A 19,337-nucleotide genomic window follows, 5' to 3' on the forward strand; every position below is an offset into this window, starting at 1 on the left:
CAAGATGTATTACGTTAATATACATTGGGAAGATATTTCATTCAAAAAGATTACTAAGAATATTTTTCGACATTTATCATTTAATTGCTATATACAACAAAATAATATAACAATCTAATAATTTTCTGGATATTCATGCCTTTTTATTGATTTAATTTGTATATATATATGCATGTAATGCTATGCTTTCTGATTAAGATAAAAGATGAAACGTAAGAAGTTTGATGAAACAAAATAAAAAAGCATAAAGTGAAGAACAAATGACTTAAAAATAAATTACGCTACTTTAATCATATATACACAGTCGAATATTATGGTAAAGACTTACATTTTTCTTGCAAGTATGTATATATTTAATTTCATTATTTTTAATATTTTTGTTTTTCTTAAAGATATGATTAAACAATTTGAATAGTTCACAATGTTCGATTTTAAAGATATTGTTCTCTATTAATAATATTAAGAAATTATGCAAAAAAGATATATATATTAATTCTAAAAATAAATATATTATTTAACATTTATGAGTTAGTGAGAATTTTTTATTAATAATAACTAAAAACGCATATATATAATTAAAATTAATCAGCCAACCAACGAATTGGACAAATGTACATGTACTTTGATTGGTTTAGCTCTGCAGGACTTGTCCAAGACACGTGTCCTCTTTTACCAGCAGAGGTCCCCGTGTAACAGATGCTGTGTTTGCGAAAAAGAATTCACAGTGAGATCCGAACAACACCGAGGACGGTTACAAATCCATAGGTTTTCTGAACACGCACCCTAATAGAATCGCTTTCACCCTTGTGTAACTAAGTATTTGATGAAATTTCGGCGCAGAAAGTGCCCAGAATTCAAAGTTGTGGATTGTTATCGATAAGCATAGTGGTAATGTCACAATTGGTGTTTGCGCACCACGTCTCGATTATATTTCGCGCCGAAATACATTACGCTAATATAACGTAAAATTGTTGCAGATTAATGTCAGGCATTGCGATTGCTAGGCTCGCCGAAGAGCGAAAAGCATGGAGGAAAGATCATCCTTTTGTAAGTTATCCTTTTGATATATTATTTTTTACAACTGCAATCATTAATGTGTATGTCCTTCTGGACAGTCTGAACATTGAATTATTTATTTAAACAAAATCGCATTAATAAATAAACATCTCTTTATAATATTATTTGATCATGAACAACTGTTTGTTATCGAGGTAGAAAATCGTTTTCGATAAAATAGTTCAACAGTTAAAAATCCTAACCTTACATACAGAAACGCGTGCGTTATTCTGGACGTATATAGTATACATGTATATGTGTTTTGGATAAACGTCAATCTTTTTGCATGTAATGTGTATTGAGACATAATTTAACTTTTGTAAAGGGATTTGTAGCACGACCTGTTAAAAATCAAGATGGGACACTTAACTTGATGAATTGGGAATGTGCAATACCAGGGAAAAAATCTGTGAGTTGTAACACATAGTATTAGCGTTAACATTCATTTTCACGATATTATTTGAACATTCAATTTCGCAGACACCATGGGAGGGTGGATTGTACAAATTACGCATGATCTTCAAGGATGACTATCCTTCTAGTCCACCAAAATGTAAATTTGAACCTCCTTTATTTCACCCAAATGTCTACCCTTCAGGAACAGTATGTTTGTCTCTCTTGGACGAAGAAAAGGATTGGAGGCCTGCCATTACAATTAAACAAATTCTCCTTGGTATACAAGATTTATTAAATGAACCAAATGTCAAAGATCCAGCTCAAGCAGAAGCATATACAATATATTGGTATTATATTTATTTTATATGATGTAAAACTTGTGTGTATATGAAATTATTATGGGAAATGTGAATTTTTTATTACAGTCAAAATCGCTTGGAGTATGAAAAACGTGTAAGAGCTCAAGCGAGAGCAATGGCTCCACAGGAATAAAACACTATATTAAGTCTCATTAAATTCAAATATTCCAACTACATAAAGAGGTTATCATATATCTATAACATATTCTAATAATCTACATTTCTTATCTTTTTTATAAGTAACACTAGCATATGATGTAGTTAATTTACAATTATCTGCATTTTTTCTTGTGACAAAATTCCTATATGTTCTTATGTACTCTATAGACAGTACTAATTAAGACATAGATAAATAAGATACTATCCTACTACAGGAAGGATTTTACATATTGTTACGCTAAATTTTTTGTTACCACTTATTTATAAAATCTGAATGGAAGAAGCATTTTTTTTAAGTAAAAAATTTAATTCATAAGAATTAATGAATATTCATAAGTCTAAAAACTTTGTATGAGGTACATCATGTAAAGGAATAAAACAAACGCGACACAAATCAGAAATATTCGTTCATTCTGCAGGTTATAAGCTGTCAGTATCACTTAAAAAAAAATGAATTTAAAGTCTTGTAAGGATTGTACAAATCTTAAGAAATAAAGTATTCCAATTGATTCAAATTTTTTTGTTTTTAACCAAAAGTAATCTTAACTTTGCAAAAAATCCAATATAATTACATATTCAGTTGAATGTAAATATGATAATTCGATGTTTGGATGACTTGACTCGGATCAGATTGTTGCTTTTATACGAGGATAATTTTGTGGTGGGAAGGAAATTAATCTCATTCGACATTCAGTATACTGAAGAGGGTCATCGCCAATCAACGTTCCATGTTACATTTCGTTTCACAGTATGATTATCGATCGTCGTATTTGTATTATTTCCTTCCACGAAGAACATTAATTTCTATTCATAGTGCTTAAAAAATTATCAAGTGTGAATAAATAACTCGATCAGTCAATTTTCTTTAAAATAGTGTATTCAAATTTAATTCAAATTTACTCGTTATTCATAGAATTGACTGCAATGAAGAAATCTATACGAAAATTAAACACTGAAATTATCACAACATGTATCGTAGGTTTTGCTCTTTCTTACTATGCATATTACGTGGAATTAGCAAAGGAAGAGGATGATTTGTACGAAGCAGTGTGCGATATTAACGAACATGTTAGTTGCACCAAAGCATTTTCTTCCAAGTAAGTATAGGTTGTTTAGTTTTAAAACATGTATTATACAATTTTGTTGATATAAAACTCGTACAATTTTGTGCACGAAAAAAATCTAGAAAACTTGTCCACAACGTAATTCGCGTTCTAATTGATGCAACTATTTTTTAAGATTATAAATATACGAATTTATTTAACTTCAAATTTTTGGTACTTCGTAGATTGATATATTTTTATAACTGTAAATGCACGCACTGTACATTGTTTTTGTATGTTTATTCATCGTACAGTGTTCTACATAGAAATCAGCCTTCTTCATTCTTGCGCATGCGTTCATATCGAATTTTGAATTAACTCTCTTATGATACTCAATGAAGATAATTTTGTAAGAAACATTAATACTTTTTTGTCTATGTTTTTCAACTTAAAAATACTTGGTGAATTATCATTCATTTTTAAAGAGCTGTATATAGCTAATAACTAATTGACTTTATTACAGATATGGGAAAGGTTTTGGAATAATTCCAGAAACATCTCTTTTATACGCGCCAAATTCTATATATGGATTAATGTTTTATCTTTTGGTCGCAATACTAAGTACGTATCGTATTTGTGATTCAATAAATTTTCATCCATTGTAATAATGTCATAACCTTGGGCAGAAAAAATATAATTTTTCGTTTTCTAACAACATTTTAATAAATTTTTTAGGTATATCAAATAAGTATGTTACATCAGCCCTTGTCGTAACATTAGAAATCTGTGCGAACCTTGGTACGCTTTATCTGGCTTACATTTTGTACAAATTAAGCAATATTTGTCTAGTTTGTGTTAGTCTGTATGTCGTAAATGCTATTCTTTTAATGCTTGCTGTTAAAAAGCAGCGAAAACTATATCGAAATAATGGCACAAATAAGAAGAAAAGATCGAAATAAATATGAATCTTTAAAAATCTAATTTTACTAAAATCTTCCGTATTTTGTTGAAAAGTCGTTAAGAATGGATTAATCATGATATTAATACATAGATATTGTTTACTTAACGTCTATATCCTGTGATTTATTAAAAACTTTTCACATTGTATCGAAGGAATCTGTATGTACTATTTAATACATTTCATTTGATGATTACGGAATAAACGCTATAAATGCAATAAATCTGGACAATTGTAATTTCACCTTGTATTAATATAATATAGTAATAAAATATCCCGAAATTTAACGTTACATTCAATCACATATTCTTAAACATGAATCGCTATCGCTATCTCATTCTCCTCCTCTACCAACCTGATATGTAATCTTGGATTGTAATTGAATACGTAAGTGAAAACAATTAAATAAATCTCGCATGAACTGTGCTGTAATAAGAACCTGTCTGAAAATATTAGAACAAAACACGCTCTCGTTGATTCATACAAAACGTGTCTATCTCTCACGATATACATGGACAATATTAATATCACTATACTACACTTTACACTATACAAACAAAAAATCTTAAACAATCATATATGATAATTAATAATCGCATAATAGATTCCACTTCAATTATATCGAAGAAAGCAGTTCATTATAAAATTACTAAAAAGTCTCCAACTGAACAACTTAAATCGACTTAATGAAAATTATTCAATACTCGTGTCTGCTGCTTTTCAACAAATCCCTGTTACTACGACTGATACTGGCCAAAATGCCGGGACTCTTCAACGGAGGTGTCTCGTCCAATCTATTTAATTGCAAGTTAGATGTGTACGGTATTTTGGGGGGTGCCGTGTCAGTGCCGTTTCTGTCAGCTTCGACGTTAAAGCTCTTGCTACGTAACAACGACGATCTGTAGCTTCGTTCCGGCTTGGCCGGCGGTTGGACGTTGGTCGGTACCGCCACCTTTGGCGACGTAACCGTGTTCTTGATGGAGATATTGATCATGCTTCCGTACTGACGCGACTGGTTCCCCGATGACGGAACGATGGCGTGTGACGTTCCCAATTTGATTGCATTAGAAACCGGTTGCTGGCGTCTTGCTAGAGTCTGCGACCGTACGTATTGTCCTCCGGCATGCAGGTTCCTCGGCAAGGTTTGAGTGCTCCTAAAATGTTCCTCTCGCTCGTGATCGTTGACTAGCCGACTGGTTGACTTGCTAAATCTGCCAAGTGAACTGGATGCGACGCTGAAACGCGTCGATTCGACAATTGACTGTGGAGCAATCGTTCTCCGAGATGGCTGACGAGCCCATACGAAACTACATAGCGGCATAGAGACATGCTCCCTTTCATGCAGCCTTCACCCAGCATCCGAAGCGACCGACGTTTCGTCGCGAAATGTCTTACTTGTACATCTATTCTACATACATACGTAATTGAACAAGCAATGAAGCACACCGTTCTACGGATTCGATTACGTAAATCTGTATCAGCTTACTGAAATGTCTTTCGACGCTCATACGATTACGCCTTTCTTTCGCAGCCAGGCAATACGATACCGCTGCTCTTACTTTTAACGATTAACTTGCAGACATAGCTAACCCATATATGCAACGATTAGCCATTTAATATTCTTTCTTTCTTATAACTTAGTTTAGTTACCTGTACTCGGTTTCAGCGGTAGCTCTACCACGTGGTTTCCCAGATCTTCTCGCATCTCGGTATCCTTTTTCGCGGCCGTAGATGCTTCCTCCGAAGGGATCCTCTCCGAGGTAATACCTGTGCAATGGTGGCGTTGATTCGCTGCGTTGCCATTGTTCTTGTACCACTTGGGCGCTAGTTTTCGCTGTTTTCGAGATCTTATTCGAATTATTGTTCACGGTAGCATGGTTCCTAGGTGGTCTTTCAGGAGGCTTTTCCTCGGTATCCCTTTCGTTTATCAGAGGAATGTTTTTGTCGATCACATTGTACTGCATGTAGGTCGGCCCACTGTCGTCAGTCTGAGTCAATTGAGAAATAGAGCTGCTATTGGACCGTTTATTCTTCCTTTCGCTGCTAGCAGAGCGCAATTTCCCTACTAGTTTCCTGAAAGACTCGCCGATCTTATATTTCGAATGTCCCGAACCTTGAACATTTAAAATATATATAAATATCATCGTCTTAAAAAAGAACATCCATTTCAAATGCCTTTAATACTTACTTTTTGCGGGACGAGCAGGAGTCGAAGTCGAAAATTCAGTTGATTTTTTACTGTCGCGTGAATTCAATTCTGGCATGGGTGACGTTGATCGAGATCTCGACGTTGATTTCTTCCAGTTGTCTCGCTCCACTGCCTGCTCTTGGACATTTCGATTGCGACTTTCCCAAGTTCTTTGTACGACGTGAACTGGGCTGGTAGTACGACCTGGTATCGAGTCGTTTAAACTGGTCTTTTCTTCGGACCTCGTTATCCACTAAAATGAACAATATGCTTACAATATATTGCAACACTCGATATCCGCGACAATAAATGTAAAGCTACAATCTTGGATCAAGTCGAAAAGAAATATATATCAACGTAAAATTTAATCGCTATTAGGTTCGCTATTGGCCATAGATATCAGTACACCTACTCGTTATATTTTTTGAAAAACTGTAACAAATTTCACTTCATTTTATAATAAAATAGTTAAAAAGTAAAAGCAATGAAAAGCGTCCAATTTGTATCAAATATCATCAAATGTCCCAGTACTTCCATATGACCTGAATGACTAAATATAAAGCTCTGATATAATATATTGCAACAGAGTATAATCGATGCACAAACATAAAAGATATGAAAGATACATACCTGTTCTTTCGACCTTCGTCGAACAGGTGGAGATGGTGGAGTACGTGGTCGATCAAACGATTCTTGGTGTTCGCGACGAAGAACAGATTCATAAGTTTTTGAGTACGTCGATTCACCTTGGTTCCTTGAGTGATCCTGAGCATATCCGTTTGTATGAGCTGCTTCGACGTATTGCGGAGAACTTGTTCTTGCTTGACTTTGTCTCTCTAGATAATATACGTAAATGTTTAATAATACCAAAAATTACGTTATAAATTATATAAAATATCACAAAGTTGTAAATGATACCCCGACAAGGTATATTTTAATGCTGTAATACCTTTCCCTTGGTATCTCTCAGACCACTCGCTTATGCCGTGGAAATATCCCGAAGGTGACGCTGAATCACGACCAGTACTGCGTCGTTGATGTCGATTAGAGTTCACATTCTGATAATCCCGTTCCTTAGGGGCACAAGACTTCATAGTAATGTTAATGTAGCTGGTATTCGCGCTAGTTGGAAGAGGAGAGTCGTCAGCATCGATGGATCCATGAGAAGAACGCGACTCGCTACCAAAATGGCTCTCCAACCATTTAGACGTTTCAAACTTTCTCGCTTCATCTTCCTCCTCAAAATCCAATGGTTTTTTTGTTAAAACATCCTTCCGTGTTGGGAAGCTCTCTCCGGGAAAGCCTGTAATAATAATCGGTGCATTTCTATCGTTTATTAGAAAGTTTATCTTTAAAAGAAAAGTCCATCTCGAAAAGATTAATGGGCCGATTCTCACGGCATATTAGCGCACTTTAACGATGGTTAAATAGCAGAAAATTTCCTAAAGGGCGTTTTTGGAACTTGATGTAAATTTATATAAAATTAAAAAAGAAAAGAAGTACCAGAATGTTTATGGAAACGAGTAGTTCGCATGGCTGTAGGCGATGATGTCCAATCTCCGATTCGTTCTCCCTCGGTGGTCTCTGCGACGTAGCGCATTTCACGGGCGACCCTCTCGCCACCTGAGATATAGTCGACCACGTCCTCGTCCCTCTTTTTAACGAACCTGTGCGAGCTTTCCTTTTTTTTCTCCGACGCGTCGTCACCATTTATGTCGCTTCCGTCATCGGGAACCTCGTGGTCTTTAATCTACGATTAACATCAATATCAATTATAATTATTATATAATTATATAATTCAATTATCGTAACTCGTGTTTGACAAAGTTTAGTGAAAAACCAAATAACAACAGAAAAATGTTAGTAATATCGAATTGATTGATAATGCACTGAATTTTAAAACTCCTGTAAGAAATGAATAATGTAACTCGAGGGACCGGTGCTCTTCCATCGTACTCTTCGATTATAAAACCGTCGAAGATCACAGAAAAAGACACGATAGCTAGGAACAAGAGAATATTTGAAGAAACAAACCTCCTCATGCTCAACCGTTCGTTTCCTCTCAGTAACGATCAATCCATCGGCCTTAAGCTCCTTCTTTTCCAAGGTTTTCTCAGTGTCGATCACCTTGTTCGACTTGGTCGTGTGCTGGACGACCCTGGGACCCGTTTGAGACGCCAACTGCTTGGAAGATTCAGCAAGGGCCACTCTCAGATCGCCCCGGTTACTTCTTACAGCCTTCTGGTACGCCTGAAACCAGACGAGTCACCGTTTAGCCAGTTAGGTCCGGCCAGTTATTATCCGCTGGAAATCACCTCGCGTTCCGAAATCTCGTCCGCGATAAACCGGATCGTCCGGCTCTCGCACGCGGTCCCTTCGCGAACAAGTGGAAAGAAAGGTGTTTCTAACAGCGAAGGTCACAACACTCGACATCCGCGACAATAAATGTAAAGCTACAATCTTGGATCAAGTCGAAAAGAAATATATATCAACGTAAAATTTAATCGCTATTAGGTTCGCTATTGGCCATAGATATCAGTACACCTACTCGTTATATTTTTTGAAAAACTGTAACAAATTTCACTTTATTTTATAATAAAATAGTTAAAAAGTAAAAACAATGAAAAGTGTTCAATTTGTACCAAATATCATCAAATGTCCCAGTACTTCTATATGACCTGAATGACTAAATATAAAGTTCTGATATAGAGAATTATATTAAAAGATGATTCACTTTATTTTATAATAAAACAGTTAAAAAGTAAAAGCAGTGAAAAGTGTTCAATTTGTACCAAATATCATCAAATGTCCCAGTACTTCCATATGACCTGAATGACTAAATGTAAAGTTCTGATATAGAGAATTATATTAAAAGATGATATTAAAATAAGAAGGAAAATATTTTAAATATAGATATTACGCAACGAGAGAAACTCGCTTGTAGGTGAAGATATTCGCAACGTTTGAAGGTTGCCATCAATTTAAGCAAAGTGAACAGAATGGCCTGCATTGGTCGAGGTCATTAAAGGTCACCTAAGTAATTAATGTTTTACATATGGAATAGGTTGTTTTTAAGCTCGACACTTAATCGACATTGATCACTTGAAAAGCTCGAATTGAAATTAAATGTAAGTGATTAACGTAGATTGTCGAGTTTATTTTTTGACAAGAATTACACGAATTCAGTTTACACGCAGATCACCTGACGACTCATAAGGATGTCCTTTATCATTCACATCCAAATTAAGAAGAAGAAGAAAAAAAAAGAAAGGCTAAAATGACCTTCGCACGTTCCACACGCTTATAAAAATAGGTATTTATCATAAGAAAGTTATCCTCGTTTTACATTTTTATTGAAACGCTTGAAACTTCATCTTTCTATGTTACAAATAATTAGAAGTAAGTGAGAAAAAAATAACCTGTGGGTGTAGTCCCTTGAAATACGATCAGTTTCCTATATGATCCATTTTATAAACACGAATTACCGTTTGTACCACTGTAACACCCAAACGACACCAAACATTTAACAGTTTTACAAAATACCAGCGAAAGATCCACGAGGAATCATATCTGATCTCAGGTGTTGGTCGTCGTATCGGCGCTCTGTCAAAGAAGAAGATAGGGGGGCGAGAATGAACGTTATCACCGTGTAGAATCACGTAATATCCTGTAATCGCCGGTAAACGGATCAGAACAAGGAAAGTAATCTGTGAAACGTATGTCGGTCGCGACCAGATAGGAACGTCGAAGATAGTCGAGCACGGAACAGCTGCTATGACTGCGATCGTGGCATCTCAGCTCGTTCGTCGCCATTCGGTGAAGGGAGAGCAAAGTCGAGAGATCATCGACTTCCACTTCTCGATGAGTCGTGCCTCTTTGTCGCTCTTTCTCCTGTGACTTCTCCTTCCTTAGTTCTCCTTTCTCTTTCTCTCTGCTTCTTCTCCGTAGGTATCCCTACTTCGCGTATCAGCCGATACAGCCGATCAGCCTCTCTTTCCTTTCGTTCTTCTTCATCCAGAACAATTCGACCTCTTCGTTTCTGAATCGTTCATGCGCGAACGCGAATACCTGTTGCCTGGCTTTTGCAATGCAGAAGTCAGTCCCCTCCAACGAGAGATATTTCCTCTTCTATCGTAACCGCTAGTAACCGGTAAGCCTCGTTGCACGCTCGATCGACTCTAGAGACGATCTCACACTTTCGTCCTAAAGTCTAATCCAACTAGCTTCCATCTTCTCCTCATGCTGTTCTTTCGAGCTCGGCCTTTTAACGATGTTTCCAGTTTTTCATTTTTAAGCGTCAGTGTAATCTCCGCAGAAAAACAGTATGCTTTACCTATTATCGATTCGTGTGATTATTTGCACGTTCCTTGGTATTTCACGAGGATATTCCACGAGGTAAAGATTCTCCAATCTACTCGATTTGTTACCACATAGATTTACGATAAGCAACGTGACAAATACGATTGGCTACACGATACACCTGTTGCTCGCCTCCTCTTGATGCACAGTCGCTGCCTTCCGTGTTCGTCTCTTTCCGCTCAGGCTCCATTAATCATCCGCCGACAAGCGTTCACAGATGCATTTTGACGATGTTTGACAGACCGTCAGAAAAATTACAAATTTCTGGCTTTGTCGATCGCTAGAGGAATTCGCTCTTGAGCGAAGAGTACCGCGGACATTGTTGCGAATAATCATACGTAAGTGTGAGACGAAGTTTAACAAAGGTGTGAAATGAAAATATACAAAGGAATTAGAATCGATGCTTATAGAGCTTTTGCACGGTATATAAACGAACGTGCGAAGAGAAAAAGAGGATACAACTAGTCTAAGTGTATGCGTATACTTTAAGATAAAGAGTCAGCATTGTCAAATTCAACAAGCTATGAGAAACTTCAGACTTACATGATCTTTCTGTACATTTCATTTGAAAAGTGTCTGCATGTACACGCCTAATCTAGTCGTACTGCATACTTTCTTCACATCTCTGTTTGTTTTGTTCGTCGCCCGTAAAATTTCTCAATTATGATGTTAAGCAGCACTTCAAATACATTTCTCCTCTCCAGGAGAAAGCTTGTACGGCACACTTTAAAGAAATCGTCATTCGCAAATTTAGTAGACCAAATAGAAACGAACACGTCCCCCGAGTTCCATAATGTACCGTTTTGTCCACGTTGGCCTTGGGCGAGTCAGAAATCGGTGTACTGGATAAATCCGGAACTCGAAATTTTTCCAGACCGGGAAAGGAAGTTGGTCAAAAGAGGGCACCGTATTTGTGATCCACGGGTACCTACCGTAGTGAATACATGTGGGATGAGCCTTGGCGAGAGGCGAGCTGACCTTTACGCGGCAAGAAAGAGAAAGAACGTGTACTACACCAGCGTATCGCGGCACGCGCAGGTGGAATTTAGATGTGGGTGTGTCGCGTCGATATATATACCTCGTCCGAGATATCTCCCAATTGTTGACGATCTTCTGTCTCCAGCCTCTCCTCGATTTCCTCGCGACTCCTCACTACCGTCTCGTTTAATTCCTTCTGGACAATGCTACCGGCATCGGCAGAGTTTCTTCCACCTGTTGGCCATTCAACTTCTTGTGGTTGATCACCGGTTGTTCGTCTCTGAAACGAAAGATCGGTAAAATGGCAGTAATACGAAGGTTTTATTATTATATTTCAGTTATTCGAAATAGCCTTACTTCTTGCGTGGTATGCTCCTGTTGCTCGACGTCTTCGGTAGTATTCGTGGTAACCAGAGGCCCTGAATCGACCACGACCTCGCCATCCTCGAGTACAACCTGTCGCTTCACTCTCGTCTCGATCTGTCTGGTGGTCGTTATTTCTTTTTTCTTTCGAGTCTCCCATTCCTCTGAAAACGGAAGCGAGTACTCTTTCCACTTGGACTATACAATGCCGACGTTATTGCGAAAAACCAATCTTTCTAACTGAACGAATAAGAATGGGAGGCAGAGAGAGAGAGAGAGAGAAAGAGAGAGACAGAGAGAAGGGAGGTAAAAAAAGAAAAAAAACAAAGAAGAGCTGAGAAGGAGAGGGGCGAAATGGTGCGAGTAGACGTCGATGATTGCAGTGATCCGTTTCGCGACGTCGAACAAGAATAAGAGGAACTTCGCTGATGTTAATACGCTTCACGGTAAATGTTTGCCAGACCTCGGTTCGCGCGCGACACGCCTTCCTTCTTATCTTGTATCTAGTTATTTGAATCACGACTCGAACGTCCGCATCACGAACAAACAATGCATGACAATCACGTTCGAGGAATTACCTTCTTTGACCAAAGCCACGGAATTCTCAGGGTCGATCTGAAAAGTAAAAAAAGTAGTCGCATGGTTAAACTCGTTTCTCTGACTGTATATGTAAAGGGTTGTAGCAATATCTGTCCGTCTGACTGCGAGCACAGGAATAAATGATTTATACCTTTATAAGGTAGGTACAAAGACGAGAAGATCTACTCACGAGAATCGGTGGAACGCTCGCTGACGGTGGACGAGCCTCGTATCGCCGTGTTGAAATCACCTCCATCATTCGATCATGCCTGCTGGTGAATCCTAGTGCTGTTAGAGGCTGTCGTGACAGGAAGTGGAATTATTGGTTCACGAATTCCTCCAACAAAAGTCTGCCTTCTTATCCGATTACCTGACTTTTCTGGAATAATTCAATATAACAATATGCATATCTTTCTTCCAGAGATCATAAATTCGTTAAATTATATGAATTTATGCAGAAGACGACAAGGCGACAATTAGGTGTCAAGAGAAATTATTGTAGTTGGAGGAAAGACCGTTGGGGAAAACCCGGTGAACTATAGGTAGAAAGTAAGAACAGTGCTGACAGGCAGAGAATGATGGGAAATCCTTATGGGCCAGATGTTCGTGGTCCTTTAGGACATTGTATAATTAGAAAAGGTGCATTTGACCATCTTGGGTCAACAGCTGTAAAACTCGTGTACGTCGTAATAGTACTGAAAACTCTGGTATCAAAAGAATGTCTTGGTGAGGAGAGTGGTCAATAGTCGATATTCAACAGTAAGTAGTAAATAGCAAATAGTAGATAGTAAATAGTAGGTAGTAAATAGTATAAATGAAAAAAGATAGAAATAGTAAATAGTTGATAGCTGCGAGGAAGCTGCGAATAATTGCAAGTTAATCGTTACTCATGAGTTGTGAGTTGTAAGTTGTAAGTTGAGTTGTAAACTACCAATTTATTTGTCTTTAGCTACATCACATTACTACATTAAGTTCTACTTAAATAGTTATAGTTTTCCGTTTCAATCACAATAAATAAATAAATCTATATAATAAATAAAGATCGCTATGATCCTGATCTCTATATTATGTATAATATTTTCTTATGGATTCTTGAACCTTTATGAATATGTATAATAATTTGTTTAATATTTAGTAGCGTGTCGATTCCTCTATTAATGTTCCCTCATAGTTTTCCCTTCAATTCACTTTTCCTCTCAACTTCTCGTACAAAAGGTACATATATTTATTCAAAAATAGAATAGAATAACGAAGTAGTTGAAACGAGCCGCAATTTGCCAGTCCCGGGAATCATTGGGGTAATCAGGATGTAAGAAACAACAGGTTCATCTCGATCCGATGGAAGTCATCGAAGATGCAGCCTATTTAACGCTTCTAGCGTAATCGTGATCACGTATGTCTAGTAATCGTGTGTATGTGTATAGGCGGGGCATAATAATTCATCAGGACGCTCTTTCTGCATGGAAGTCGAAGGCCGCTGTGGCGCGCGGGTCTGTGGTCGCGGCCACCTCGATATGGGCTGCGATACGATATCGAGATGGTTAAAAGACACGCGTGTGCCACGTACGACCAGTTTCCGACGACAGTGGCGTATTTCTTATATAGTTTAACCCTTTGGCCCAAGAATATACTAATGAAGAGATAGGTAAATATATGCCTATTACAAAATTAGAATCTTCAGAGAAATTTCGTAAATTATTCAAAATATATTGAAAAAATACTTGTGAAATTTGTTTTGTTAAGTTGCAGGTGATTTAAAAAATAAAGACAGATGATGAATTGTGATTCAGACGCTGAATTCTAACTCGTGCAATTCTTTGTATAACTATCTAAAATACGATCAATACAATATTATCGGCGATGAATACCGAAACTATTCATTATATTAATAAATTATAATTAATGGAGGAAGATTGAACGAAAGCATCGGCCTACGCCATTGAACACTTGCGTCCTTGCGGTTGGAATTACGCACGAGCTCTCCCTGTCCTGGCTGGAACAGGTACGTAAGTATCACGATTTTTTCCCCTAGAATCTAGGCTTATAATGTGCCGTCTTAAAGCAAATGACGGCTACCAGAGAAAATAATCGTCGGCCACTTCAAACCGGCACGCATTGACGTTCCGGTCAGCGATAATTAACGTACTTTACAAAGTAGTGAGAAAGAGAGAGAGGGAGAGAGAACGAAAAGAGATCTCGTAAATGAAGAGACGACGTCGATCGAGACTAAGTTAAAAAGCAGGAGCGATTCGTATTGACATCACGCACCAACGACGATTCTATATACGACCGTGTCGGTCTTTTCTCATTGGATATGCACGTGACGTCAGGCATGTGTCACACTGGTGTGCGGCTGAACAAGTGAAAACTGTCCAAGGCGGAGGACGTTTTTCTGCTCTATTGTCACAGCGAACGGAACGAAGTTTCTCGACTTCCATCATGGAAGAGGATACTAGTTAGTAATATTTTTTAAATATTATTCTAATATCGTTTCTCTTTCACATCCTTTTAAGTGGGAGAACTACGAACTACGTGAACCACAAATCTTCTGAGATGATAGTTTTTATCGAGGATCTTTCTCTATCTGTTTTACTAAATTTTTAAGTGAAAAATCGGAGATGTCACGATGAGAGTCGAAAGCACAACGGCAGACAATACAAGTGGTAGAAGACTGTGAGTCTTAAATTACGTGGATCGTAAATCGAGCAGCGAACGCGATTGTTCGGTGATTGCGTTTAAATCACCGTTCGACATGTCGTCGGTGATTTAAATGCGTGGCTGAAGAACGAAAAGCGACAGATAAATAGAGCGATCGAAGAACAGGTGGACACTCGTGGGTGGTATGCCTGTAATGCGATGAACACGTGACCTCGACAAGGACGTCGCCATTTTGAGGAAAAATAAGCGCGGCAAGTTTATACGTGACATCTCTCATATCTCTCAATCATCCAATTTTCTTCTAAAAAAAAGAAAAAGTATCACTTTTATTACACATTTTGTAAAAGTTATAAAAGAAAAATAAATGTATTGCTTAAAACAAAATATACTGTTCGAATTCATTTAACTGTAAATAACTTTAATCCAAACGAAGAAGCGGTGGAGTAGAGAATTAAATAACTTGATGCATTTAGAATTTCAAGGAAGAAAATATCTGACCGCTCTTCCGTGAAGTTAAAAAAAAAATAAATCGCATTTCTGCTTTCGTGTTAACTGTACTCAAACCATGGCAACTAATCATTGACCAAGTCTCGTTATGAAATTAATTCGATCTAACAATCATGTAAAACTGTCGGTTCTAAACATCGGTAATCTAATTGCGAATTAACATGCAAGTGTAAACAAAATCAAATAACATCGATCTGGTATGGAGAACACGTAATGAGAGGAAAAGAGAGGCATAGACTAGAAACGTGTCTTTACAGCCGATGCACTGGGAAGATTCCCATCGGTACTCGTGCACGGCAAATTACGTAAGAAGCTGACAATGCTAGTCTCGTAACATCCTCGAGCAAAAAGCGATTCGATGGAGCGGCCAGCCTTCTCTAAGAAAGTACACGCGTTTCAGAATTGCGGTAAGCAACGAAAGAGAATAACGTAGAATAAGATGTATTTGAATTTAGCGAAGAGCAAGAGTCAGCGGGTGAAAAAGGAAAAAAAGAGCGGTGTTTACATTCACCTGATTCTTATCGATACTCCAATAACCGCTGCTTTCAAAACCGTAGATAGATGGATCAAGTGGATAACAATTCTTCGATATCTTGTTCTTTCGATTACAAGTACGAGTGCACACGTGACAAGAAGAAGAGAAGTCGTTTAAATCGTCGTTGAACAAGTCGTCAAGTGACGAGTAAAATGCTACAGCGTGGATAATCGAAAAACGAACGGCAAACCAAATTCCCGCGCATGCTGCCGTGGCCAGCGCTCACGATACTGTTCGTCCGTGGAGCGCTTTCTGACGGATCTCCCAGCCGCTGGAGTGCTCCCAGTGGGAGACGAAGATCGCCGGAGCAGCACGAAGCACACCCGAACTATTGGTACCGATGAGATCGAGTTGAATCCAATCTAGGGCCAGTAGCCTGTTCCATAGGCAAATCGATTGTCCGAATTGATATACCATTACCAAGTTTTGTTTAAAGAAATGGGAAAAGATATAAAGTATGATGAGATATTCGGAAATGTCAAATTGAAATATATGAAATCTCCTTTTTTAATTTACTAATGAACTGTAACGAATCTGTTAATGGATATATTTTTGTAGGTGTGTATTTTAAAAATTATAGGCAAGTATTTATATTTCTAATTTCTTTATCGTAGTAATGAACTATTCCTGTAACGAAACTAATCGTCGCGAAACATGTTAAAAGTAAATTCTGAATGGAACAGGAACGAGATAACTTGACTGTATATGGCTAAAGGATCCCTTTGTCAGAGCAAGGACAAAGATCGAATCAAGGACAATACCTGTAAGGGATATTGTGGCGAGAGACAAGGACATCCGCGTTTCGACAAAATCGGTCAGCGGGTCACAGATAATTCTTCATGAAGTCTGTAAAACTGACTATAAGAAATCTATCATAGTATCATAAATGTATTCTATTTAGTAACTATCTAACTAAGAGCAATATTATATAACGAAATAATATATAAATAATCCCAATGATTGTATTTCTTTAAGATTTGAACAAAGTTCAACTTCGAGTTCAACCTCTGATCAATAATAAATATTAATGGAATAATTAGCATGTACAACATTAATATGTAACATTAGCTTTCAACGATCAACAGAATGTTATGAGATTTTAATTACAAACAAACTGCTGATTTAAATATGAAATTCTCTATTAAACAATCTTTTTTAATCTATGAATATGTATCTGAGAATCATGTCTGCGTGACATTTAAAATTTAACGTCGATTAAGCTGAACAAATTGAAAGGAAAATTTAACATTCATCCTACACGGATTATCGAAAAATATATCTGAACAGAAACGCCAAATACATTTTCAGAAGTCTATTCTTAGCACTGGGGGTTAATATGCAAATGCAACGTTCCAAGTGAATACCTTATATTGCGTGCGTGTGAAATGATTCATCCGTGAACATAATCAAAATATTGTATCTTAATATCTGTATTCGCGCCTACTTCGTCCGGCACCAAAAATGGTTGCTAACGAAATAATGGAAAGGGAAGAGAATAATATTTACATGTTCTATGAATGTGAAAGTGTTGATCGATTCTTCTTCGATGTACTTAAGTAACACTTTCATCGTCGTAGAGCAGTTGCGACAGTGTCGCTATTATAATTATCCTTAACGTTGCCGTCGATCGTTATACCATGACTCAATACTGCATTGATGCGCTCTGTTTACACTCAACAGTGAAACCGTAATAGGTACTACTGGCACGACTGCATAGCTCAAAACTACTGGCGTTCAGAGAATTTTGCATTTCATTTACGTAAAATGTAACGAACTGAAAAAGAAAGAACAGTTTAAAGAAATGTATACACACTTAGAAATACTAGGTATATTCATTTTTATCATTTAGTCATGGAGCAATGTATAAAATCATTAACGTGGTTTTAAATAGTTGCAAATTTAGCGACTACAACAATAAGGCTAATTCATAAAAGTTAATTCCCTCGAGGATAAAGTATTTCATTTGTATTTAGCAATTAAAAAGGCAAACAAAGATCTATTAAAATTTTACCGTAGGATTTGAGCTATCAATCGCTTTGAAGGAAACCTTAGAAGCAATGAATGATCTTGTACTAAAGCTCCCCACGCGTAATTTCATTATTCTGGTTTTCCTTGGCGCTAATCTTATTCTCTATATACAGCTCGCAATCGTAGTATCCTTGGACAGAAGTAGGTACGCGTCACTGGTCTCCGGTATTACAATCGTATCGAGTGATCATGCCAATGTCAATAACAGAAATTGCGAGAATGATAGTGGAACACTAGCGTGTCAAATGGTATAAGCAGTTAGCCAGATGCCGAACATATAAACAAGATGATACATTGTAACTTCGCACGACACGCTAAGTACATAAATCGTGGACTGAAAGTCTGAAACAGAACCATGATAGTATGGAAATCCACCTGATCGACCTCGAATTATTCTTCCGGGAGGACGAGCCGTACGCAACACGACGTATGTATGTTTCATGTATGTAGGTAAGCAAGAAGGCGGCCCACGTCAGTTGCGAGTCGGGACAAGCTTACCTATATGGATTTGGAAACGTGGCCATCGCCAAAAGCGGCCCAACAAAATCAACAGGACATGTTTGCGGAGCGGGCGTAATTGGTCCCGTGAACTGGTTCAAAAGAGGCGCGCCTTTGCAGGTGCGGCCTAATGCGTTGATCCAGCGGTGACTTTTTCCACGAACGGCAATTTCTACCGTTTCCTTCGTTGGATATAATTGTGATATTACTACAGAATAAAAATTTTCATTCGATAAAGCTTGTACGAGTATGAAGATGATACAAGAAATTATTGATTAAATTAGAGATAAAATGATTTATTGATTTCAAATATATCACAGTGAGATAGTGAAAGTCAATGAAAGGATATGAGCAAACTAGCTTTTCTTGGTAAGGTGTTAATTGTCCATCGATGGTAATTGTCCTTCTAATGAAATCGCACGAAAGCGAGTATCGAATGCTCCAAAATCAGTAATAGCTGTTCCAATTTCTTCGTTGTTAAAAACATTCTGAAATGACATCGTCGTCAACATCTTGACACCGAAAGAAAACAAAGATGGACTACTGATCATTATTTTTATTACCTCGTATTTGTTCATTTATTCTCTGCTTTCTCGAATATACGATACATTTACAAACAACATGTAAATTGCCATGTTCGATATAAAAACTTCGGAATCGATTCTTTTACCCG

At 37.4% G+C, this 19,337-nt stretch overlaps 3 protein-coding genes and 2 long non-coding RNA genes across 5 annotated transcripts; 4 read left to right on the forward strand and 1 right to left on the reverse strand.

Annotated features, from left to right (window-relative positions):
• The first annotated feature begins 704 nt into the window (after positions 1 to 704).
• Positions 705 to 2,207, forward strand: LOC117237318 (SUMO-conjugating enzyme UBC9-B). Its single transcript, XM_033501148.1, has 5 exons — positions 705 to 888; positions 978 to 1,047; positions 1,382 to 1,465; positions 1,537 to 1,799; positions 1,878 to 2,207. Exons 2-5 carry the CDS (start codon positions 982 to 984, stop codon positions 1,942 to 1,944), a joined length of 480 nt encoding a protein of 159 aa, XP_033357039.1. The 5' UTR covers positions 705 to 888; positions 978 to 981; the 3' UTR covers positions 1,945 to 2,207.
• Positions 2,208 to 2,650: 443 nt separating this feature from the next.
• Positions 2,651 to 4,190, forward strand: LOC117237317 (vitamin K epoxide reductase complex subunit 1-like protein 1). Its single transcript, XM_033501146.1, has 3 exons — positions 2,651 to 3,067; positions 3,537 to 3,634; positions 3,749 to 4,190. Exons 1-3 carry the CDS (start codon positions 2,895 to 2,897, stop codon positions 3,970 to 3,972), a joined length of 495 nt encoding a protein of 164 aa, XP_033357037.1. The 5' UTR covers positions 2,651 to 2,894; the 3' UTR covers positions 3,973 to 4,190.
• Positions 4,191 to 4,194: 4 nt separating this feature from the next.
• On the reverse strand, positions 4,195 to 16,370 carry LOC117237316. The gene is made up of 12 exons (XM_033501145.1): positions 16,115 to 16,370; positions 12,629 to 12,817; positions 12,438 to 12,474; positions 11,854 to 12,023; positions 11,597 to 11,776; positions 8,194 to 8,409; positions 7,663 to 7,909; positions 7,109 to 7,462; positions 6,790 to 6,995; positions 6,160 to 6,412; positions 5,622 to 6,084; positions 4,195 to 5,206 (listed from the first exon to the last, which is right to left on the reverse strand). The coding sequence occupies exons 2-12, from the start codon at positions 12,695 to 12,697 to the stop codon at positions 4,669 to 4,671; spliced, it is 2,733 nt and encodes a 910-aa protein (XP_033357036.1). The 5' UTR covers positions 12,698 to 12,817; positions 16,115 to 16,370; the 3' UTR covers positions 4,195 to 4,668.
• Positions 13,846 to 15,407, forward strand: LOC117237319. Its single transcript, XR_004493988.1, has 2 exons — positions 13,846 to 14,083; positions 14,182 to 15,407. It is a non-coding gene; the product is annotated as an uncharacterized LOC117237319 (long non-coding RNA).
• Positions 16,371 to 16,428: 58 nt separating the features above from the next.
• On the forward strand, positions 16,429 to 17,095 carry LOC117237320. The gene is made up of 2 exons (XR_004493989.1): positions 16,429 to 16,696; positions 16,822 to 17,095. It is a non-coding gene; the product is annotated as an uncharacterized LOC117237320 (long non-coding RNA).
• The last annotated feature ends 2,242 nt before the right edge of the window (positions 17,096 to 19,337 follow it).

This window comes from Bombus vosnesenskii, unplaced genomic scaffold (assembly GCF_011952255.1).
Source record: "Bombus vosnesenskii isolate JDL3184/JDL3185 unplaced genomic scaffold, Bvos_JDL3184-5_v1.1 scf7180000013370, whole genome shotgun sequence".
NCBI classification, from domain to species: domain Eukaryota; kingdom Metazoa; phylum Arthropoda; class Insecta; order Hymenoptera; family Apidae; genus Bombus; species Bombus vosnesenskii.